General features: G+C 41.4%; 2 protein-coding genes across 2 annotated transcripts; one reads left to right on the forward strand and one right to left on the reverse strand.

The window, feature by feature from the left end:
- Positions 1-95: 95 nt before the first annotated feature.
- tyms (thymidylate synthetase) lies at positions 96-3,274 on the forward strand. The gene is made up of 7 exons (XM_040043825.1): positions 96-637; positions 927-1,000; positions 1,092-1,266; positions 1,709-1,810; positions 1,901-2,076; positions 2,178-2,249; positions 2,339-3,274. Exons 1-7 carry the CDS (start codon positions 397-399, stop codon positions 2,474-2,476), a joined length of 978 nt encoding a protein of 325 aa, XP_039899759.1. The 5' UTR covers positions 96-396; the 3' UTR covers positions 2,477-3,274.
- On the reverse strand, positions 913-8,148 carry enosf1 (enolase superfamily member 1). The gene is made up of 16 exons (XM_040043819.1): positions 7,939-8,148; positions 7,732-7,834; positions 6,249-6,364; positions 5,732-5,818; positions 5,616-5,642; positions 5,458-5,530; positions 5,314-5,352; positions 5,113-5,195; positions 4,906-5,028; positions 4,698-4,832; positions 4,339-4,380; positions 4,128-4,257; positions 3,884-3,983; positions 3,718-3,799; positions 2,314-3,612; positions 913-1,006 (listed from the first exon to the last, which is right to left on the reverse strand). The coding sequence occupies exons 1-15, from the start codon at positions 8,122-8,124 to the stop codon at positions 3,520-3,522; spliced, it is 1,419 nt and encodes a 472-aa protein (XP_039899753.1). The 5' UTR covers positions 8,125-8,148; the 3' UTR covers positions 913-1,006; positions 2,314-3,519.
- Positions 8,149-8,193: the final 45 nt, after the last annotated feature.

Here is an 8,193-nt window from a genome sequence, read left to right on the forward strand (position 1 = left end):
TGAATCGTACTTCATAGTATGTTTTGTTTACAGTTTTAACTAAATGCAAACCGTGGTTTGCATCTCGTAAATCTGTAAGAACAGTGAAGGGGTGACTTTTGTTCGTATGCATTTCTCTTATCAATTCATAGTTTTCAATCACGTGATCGACTCACTAATTTGGCGGTAAAGGGGCGCAGTGGTGTTTTGCCCACGTGAACCTTGCTTTGTTGCACATGCGGAAGAGGTCCATATAAGAAAAATCTTCTCCTTCTATGATTGGCCGTTCTATCGCTGTACCCAGAACAGCCAACCAGAGAAGCAGTTTGACTGGGAGCGCAACAAAATGCAAAAAGTGAGCGGGAGTTCTTCAGTTGATTCTGAGGCTGGAAACACTGAAACAGTTTATTTACAAAAATGCCCGCAACTTCTGAAATACACGTCGGGGAGCTGCCGAAGCAGGGCAGCTGTGAGAAAGAGGAAAAGCAGCGGCTGACGACGGCGGCCGAGAAGCAGAAAAACTCTGGATTTTTCTGTGATGAACAAGGATATCTGAGTCTGGTGGGGCACATCTTGGAGAACGGCCGCTTAAAGGGGGACCGAACCAACACTGGAGTCCTGTCCCTGTTTGGCGCTCAAGTCAGATACAGCCTGAGAGGTACAGTTTACAGCTAGCATGGCATTGTATCTGTGTGTTAAAAGTACTGAAAACAGAAGGACTGCATGAAGTAATATGAAAAAGTCTTCCTAAAACAAAGTAATCTGCACCTTTTAGTCTGCTAACCACTGTAATTGACTTACAAGTATAAAGTGGCATAACATTAAAATATAAAATAAAGGTAGTCGTTGCATAAATACCTATCTGCAAATGACAGCTGCTTCCTACTTCCTCAGCAACATCACGTAACGTTTTTTTTTTTGTTTTTTTTTTGCGCAATCTTTCACAGACCAGTTTCCCCTGTTGACAACAAAGAGAGTGTTCTGGAGAGGGATCCTTGAGGAGCTGCTGTGGTTCATCAGGGTGAGCCTGGCAGGAAAACAAAAGAAACACAAGTCAATGAAAATCTTGCCAGTGTATAAATTAGATCTGATATTTTTGCAATCTGTCACAGGGATCAACAAATTCCAAGGAGCTGTCAGAAAAAGGAGTGAAGATCTGGGATGCCAACGGGTCTCGGGACTTCCTGGACAACCTTGGGTTCACTGACAGAGAAGAGGGTGACTTAGGACCTGTGTATGGTTTCCAGTGGAGGCACTTTGGTGCAGAATACACAGACATGCATGCAGGTACAGTTTTCACCCAGTTGAATGAAGCTGTGAAGTCATTTGTCAGGATCAGATCTGCTCACCAAACTGTAGCCATGCATATAATTTTTCCTTTATTTGTCCATATTTTTATCCCAGTAGAAGAAAAGCAATGCAGGTTTGTTTGTGGTTGGTGCAGCAGCTATACAAGTAACTGTCTGAATTACTACATATAACTGGAAGTGCATGAGGAAACATCCACCTTTGGACTTTATAGTTAATTTGTTCACTCAAAGGTATTTGAGGGCCACCCTTTATTTAGTCATTCTGAATATTTCATAAAGATGCACAGAAATTCTGTAAAACATACAGCAGGCTGTGGGTTTTTACAGGTGTTATCTTATATGGAAATGCTGCTGTAAATGAAAATCATTTGTAGAGATGTCAAGTTTTCATGTTTTTTCCTGGTTTCATCTTTGGACAGATTACACAGGACAAGGTGTTGACCAGCTGCAGAAAGTCATTGACACCATCAAAACGAATCCAGAGGACCGGCGCATCATCATGTGTGCCTGGAACCCCAAAGGTGAGGCCAACGGAGACCTTTTGCTTTAAGTCGCATTTGGTGAAGAATTATACAGAAGGTAAATCTTTGTCGTGTCTTGTGGTGTTGCAGACCTTCCTAGGATGGCGCTGCCCCCCTGCCACGCACTCTGCCAGTTCTACGTGTGCGACGGCGAGCTGTCGTGTCAGCTGTACCAGCGCTCATCTGATATGGGATTAGGGGTGCCTTTCAACATCGCCAGCTATTCACTTCTTACCTACATGATTGCACACATTACAGGACTCAAAGTATGGCCAGTGCATTCTTGTCATATTTGATACCTGTTTGGTCCAGCAGTGTCCCCTCTATCGCATCACCTGATATGTATTTTTTTAATCTGTCCATTCAGCCGGGCGACTTTGTTCACACCCTGGGAGATGCTCATGTTTACCTCAACCATACTGAACCTCTCAAAGGGCAGGTGGGTTAGTTAAATGTGCTTCTTGCATGTCTCATTGCTTTTTTTTATAAAATTTCAAACTTACACGTTTGTTTGTGTTTCATGTGCAGCTTCAGCGAGAGATCCGACCATTCCCCAAACTGAGGATCCTGAGAAAAGTGGAGAAAATCGATGATTTCCGCACGGAGGACTTTGAGATCTACGACTACAACCCACATCCCACAATCAAAATGAAGATGGCTGTGTAAACTCAAGTCACAACGTTGTTATGAATGAACAGTATGCTCTCCACTGTAATGTATGCCTGCTTCACTCATGCTAAAAGTTCAGTTTTTTTCTGTCTGATTTGGGTGAACTCTCTTTTAAGCCTTAAGCACTTCAAAGTGTTTTTTTCCTCTCTCTTCAAGTTCTTTGTTTTGCGTTTTAAATGAATAATTATCTAAGTCTGTAAATAAAGATGTTAACTTTGTCAGCTTGAGCGCAATCTAGTTGTACATTCAGTACAAAATATGACACTGGTGGGTAAGTGGAGAGTTTGCTTTGATTTTTAGTTTATTTAAAGAGTTTGAAGATGCCAGTTGTGACTTTGCAAGACGTCACAAAAGTTAAAAGATATGTTCATATATCCTAATAAAGGACGGGTTTACCAATTAAAACTAAGTAAAGGGTGTCACATACAGTGAGCCCAGGTTGCCTACTTTACAGCTTTGTCCACAAGCCTTTAATTTCATGTATTTGCAACTTCCTATATGCTAACTGATGAACTGGAGTTGTACACCCATGAACTGTTTGGCTTAAACAGGGTAGCAGCCTTCAGATATCTTGTTAATGGGTTTCTGCTGCAAAGCACTGCATAGGAGGGAAATTCTTCAGAAGACAGAATTTAGAGGATTTACATGACAAGTGCTTATGAAGGAAAGATGACCACAATCTGATTACTTAAGAGGACAAGGTTTACAGCTTGACTTGTAATTTTTCAAGTTTCATTAATATAGTTCTATTTCACAGCAGCAGTTTTCTCACAGCACTTTACATTATAAAGGAAAGACCAAAGAGTATTAAAAAAAAATCAAATGATTCACTAAAACTTGGCACTTTGATCAGTAAGAAGAAAAATATTCTATTTAACAGAAAAAGAGCTCTGGAGAAAGTTAATTTCAGTTCCCCAGGCTTTCTGAAAGACTTTTTCTTTGGACATTTTCAGTCCAGTCCTTTTATGTGACAATTTCAGAATGTTTATTCCCCTCCAATGTTTGTACTGTACAAATGTAAAATGTTTAAAATACAGTCCCTATTTCTGTATTTCCTGTTTCCATATGTCTCCTTCAGGGTACTCATGTCGGTTCACAGATTCCTCCAGCATCTCACAAGAATAGCCTGGATCCTGAAATCAAAGAGCAGAACGATCTATACCAGCAGCTGTAAACAACGCAAAGTTTTGTTTTGTTTTTCAGAGTAATGCAGATTGACTTCCTAATCAGTTTCTTGCCTTCGGTGGCATATAGTGGGCGTCTTGAATCACTACAGGACTAGTGAAGTGCTCGTGGAGGTGGTCTACATATTCACACATTCTGGGGGGAAAACAAATCAAAAAGTCAGTGTTTGGTTATAATCACTGAGATCAAACTGTTGATAAAAATAAACGCTGCTCCTACCGGTTCCTGAGATCCGCAGACACGCAGATGTAATCAAACAGAATCAGATGCTGGACGAGCTCACAGAGCCCGACTCCACCGGCATGAGGACACACAGGCACTGAGAAAGAAGAAACGCAAACCCACGAGTTTCCTCTGTGTAGGCAGTATTTGTCTAATAACCTTTGACGGCCTTTGGCAACTTTTGAAAAAACATGCCTTGGGGATCTGTATGATTCATGATTGTTATTCCTTGAACTTTTACCTTGGAACTTGTAAGCCATCAGCAGCACGGCCAGGTTCTCGTTGACACTGCCCAGCCTACAGCTGTCTATCTGGACAAACTGCAGTGCAGAGGCCTGCAGGAACTGCTTAAACATCACCCTGTTGTGACACTGGAGAGAAAACTCAACTCAACTCAACTAAAAATATAACCCATCAAAGATATGCTTGTTGGAACAGACCTGAGCTCTGACCTGCTCGCCTGTTGCCACTCCAATCCCCAGTGGAGCCAATGCCTGCAACAAGAAAGTTGTTTATCACTCAACAGCCCTGGATGGATGACTGAATGTACCTAAGAGACAGAAAAAGGGTCCTGTTCTTGTGTTTATTGTTACCCTTAATATTATTCATTAGAAATCAATGATACAACCATATAGAGGTTTAAAACGACTGCCAAGGGATGCAAAATAGCCACAGAAAGACATAAAATGTATCTGATGGTTGCTTTGTTTTGATGATTTTTCAACCTTTCTGTTGTCCCGTATACTTACTGTATCACAGAAATGCCTTTCATACACATAAACAAGCTGAAAACTAGAAATTATTCTCTTACCTTGGAAATAGCAGCATGACCCAGGATGTCATCTGGAGACGTGGGCTCCTCGATCCAAAGGGGTTTGACCTCAGCCAGTCTGGACACCCAACTTATGGCCTCGGCTACGTCCCATCTCTGGTTGGCGTCGATCATCTAACAGAAACATAAACCCCTTTGGTATAATTTCCTAATGCCATTACACATGCAGGTGCAAGAACAGGCTTACCAATGTGCTGCTGGGTCCAATCATTTTCCTTATGAGGCGGCACCGGCGTATGTCGTCCTCTAGATCAGCGCCAACCTTCACCTTAAATCTGGTCCATCCGCTTTTAAGAGCATCCGAGCAGAGCTTAACAGAAACATGACTGTCATTGTAGTTAGTAGTATGCCTAACTAGGCACACTGTTTGCTGAGCGATTTATACAACAGAGACCTGCTTGAGCTGCTGGTCTGAGTATCCGAGCCAAGCACAGGAGGTGGTATATGCAGGATAACCCTCTTTCAGCATCTGATCCTCTGATAGAAAAAAGATATGTACTGAATTCAATTGTGTTTAAATGGAATAAATTGTCCTTTTATGGTGGCTGAAAGGGCTCTGGTTGGTTTCTAAAGAGGCAGTAATTAGTGTGCTCACCTCTCTGCTTCTTGCCCTCCTGTGCTTTCACAAGTATGTCTAAGAAAAGAATGAAGACAGAAGGAGTGTGACACAGCGTTTTGGTAACACTGCATTTCTCAAACTGTACTGGACACACTCAATGACGTCGAAAACCAGTCTCACCCAGAGCTTCTTCCTCTGTAAGCACATCAGTGATGTATCTGAAGTCGATGCACGACACAATCTGCTTCGGGTCCTGAATTGACAAATATATAGCATGATATTTCCCTTGTGATTACATCCCGGACATAAATCGGTGGAGTAAATTATCTCTGACTCACCATGTCCACGAGCAGCTTCCACAGCGGCTGTGGAAAAAGTCTGTGAGCCATGATGTGTCATGCTTTATGAAAGAAACAAAGTTTTACTTATTAAGCTTCATCTGAGATTTCCCCACCTTGCCTTCAGCTCTTGCCCAGAGGTCCCACACAGCATTCAGGACTGCAGCAGTGGCCAGGTGGATCACTCCTTTCTCTGGGCCTAACTGTACCAGACGAGAGTCATAATTACATCTAGCAAAACTGGAGAGTACACCGCCGTTTGTTAATAGACACATTTTTCATCATGCATTTATTAACTAGGTCTCTTTTTATAGTTAATTATTGTTGGAGGCTTTTTTGGCATGAAAAAACAAGCATACATTATTCAACAACACTGGCAAAGCCACCAGTCTGAATAAGCTGTCTCGTATGGATACAAAAGTGTGGGCACCGCTAGATAAATGACATATTTTATAAATATAAAATATGTCATTTAACATTTATTCAATAATCATATTGATATTAACCCATAAGTGTTAAACACCGAGTGAATATCAGCAGATTCCATCAGTCAAGTGAAACTGATATTAGCTTGAAATCTAAAGAAATGACTGTAATCTGGTCATGTTTGTTATGTTATGTTTGTACTCTCACCCATCTCATCTGGCCATCACTGGTCAGGAGGCGGTAAAATCCACGGAAGTTACTCACAATCTCCTGCAAAGATTTGCCGATAACTAGTCCTGCAAGGGCCTTGACAGCGCACAGCACTGTGGGGTTTCAACCAGCAACAAAAACAAAGAAAAACTGGATGAAGATCCAAACTTCAACAAAGATCTATAATTTTAATAAACCTCATTTAAACAGATACAGGGACTGTGGAGTCTGAGATGACAGCCCTGCAACAGCCAAGTTATGATGTTCGGTGTTTTGTCCAGTTTATCTCCCTGTTGCTCTGTGCCACCCTACACAAAGGCGTCTCGCTCATAAGCCTGCACTCTTTGATATCCACTGTGACTAATTGAGGGTGAGTGGGAAGAGAAGAGAACAGAGAGAGACAGAGTAACAGTTACACTATGTTAGACAGAGATGAATAATTACTAATGAATATTTTTCAGTTTCAACAGTAGTTTCCTGTTTTATTTTGATAGTCTCTTGCCTTGACAATATTTTCTGTTGCTGCAGCGTCAAGAGGACTTGAGTCATGAACTCAAGTCCTCTTGATGCTTTATAACCAGCTACTTTGCACGTACAGCGAGTGAAAGCATTGGGTGAACCGAATCAGGCGAAATTAAATTGAGCTATTAGAACTGAGTCGACTCATATTGATCAGAGAGTTAAAACAACAAGTAAAATAAACTTAGATTAACCTGAAAGGAACTAATATAGGTTAAGCGGTAGTTGATACAAATCAGGATTTAAAACCAAACCTGGGAAGGGGGAGAAATATATCTTTGTTTTGCTTTTGTTTGTTTGTTTTTTATCTTCTTGTTTTATTTAAGATAACTAATGCCATATATACACACCATATACACATTTTTATAGTCAATCCTCATGTATTTACTGTGTGCATATTAACTAGTAATCCATCCTTATTCCAGCATCTATGAACCACCATACATGTTATAAATGTTATCGTTTTTGTCATGTTCATATCATGTCAGTATTCTCTGTAATGTAACTGAAATCCATTGACTAAAACTACCACACGATGGCAGTGCAGGGCTTGGAAATTAAAAAGAGAAAAATCATCCAAGATCGGACATTTTCTCTGCAACTTTTTAATCATTAAGGAGCATGTAGGCCATAGAAACACCGACAATAAACCATAATGTGGCTGATTTCTGCATTGTTAATGTTTTTTTTAAACAATTTGGTGGTGTAAGTTATGAGACGTTGTATTCATGTAAAAATCTACATCGCAGTTGTAATTTTGCTCAATAAAAAAACAGCAGCGTTTTCACATTTACTCTATATAGCTGAGATTTTTTTCCCCTACCGAAAACCTTTTGATAAAATTCACACTGTTCAAGAGCCAGAAATTCCGAGCTCACTGCGTGCACTTGAATGCAACAGCAAGTTTGTTGTGGTGGCTTCGTCAAAGTGGGTCTTTAAGGCCGCCCCGCGTGGATCTTACCGATCTCGGTGCCTTTTCCCAACGTGAACGTGAGGCCGAAACCTTTGAGGCCGCTGTCCGTGTCGAGGACCACATAGGCGGCCGAGTAGTCCGGGTCGGTGTGCTGCAGCGTGGACATGAGAGGGGGGGGAAGGTCTCATTCTTGTGACTGTGTCTGTGAATGCGAACATGCACGCGCGTGGAGAACGAGCTGCACAAACTTCTTACCATCGCGTCTGAGCCGTGCTGCTCCAGGGACGTCGGGAACCTCACATCCCTCACTCTCAAATTAACAATTTTGTGCGACATCTCTGCGCACAGATTAAGTCTGTCATGTGATCGAAGCGGTTTCTGCTGTTGTGACCTCTGTAAACTTACCCCACCCACTTCACCGTGTCGTGCCGGTTTAAACATTAAAGATGAGGCTTAAAGAGACAAATCAAAGCGTCTGGTCTCTAAGTGAATAATAAAAATATAAAAATA

This window comes from Simochromis diagramma, unplaced genomic scaffold (assembly GCF_900408965.1).
Source record: "Simochromis diagramma unplaced genomic scaffold, fSimDia1.1 OVJJ01000602.1, whole genome shotgun sequence".
Classification (NCBI taxonomy): domain Eukaryota; kingdom Metazoa; phylum Chordata; class Actinopteri; order Cichliformes; family Cichlidae; genus Simochromis; species Simochromis diagramma.

Coding starts and splice junctions, on each gene's coding strand:
- tyms (XM_040043825.1), top strand. CDS start 397: ATGCCCGCAACTTCTGAAATACACGTCGGGGAGCTGCCGAAGCAGGGC. Junction 1,267..1,708: donor ATACACAGACATGCATGCAG/GTACAGTTTTCA, acceptor ATCTTTGGACAG/ATTACACAGGACAAGGTGTT. Junction 1,811..1,900: donor GTGTGCCTGGAACCCCAAAG/GTGAGGCCAACG, acceptor GTGGTGTTGCAG/ACCTTCCTAGGATGGCGCTG.
- enosf1 (XM_040043819.1), bottom strand. CDS start 8,124: ATGTTTAAACCGGCACGACACGGTGAAGTGGGTGGGGTAAGTTTACAG. Junction 7,835..7,938: donor AGCACGGCTCAGACGCGATG/GTAAGAAGTTTG, acceptor TCCACGCTGCAG/CACACCGACCCGGACTACTC. Junction 3,984..4,127: donor GATGGCTTACAAGTTCCAAG/GTAAAAGTTCAA, acceptor CTTCTTTCTCAG/TGCCTGTGTGTCCTCATGCC.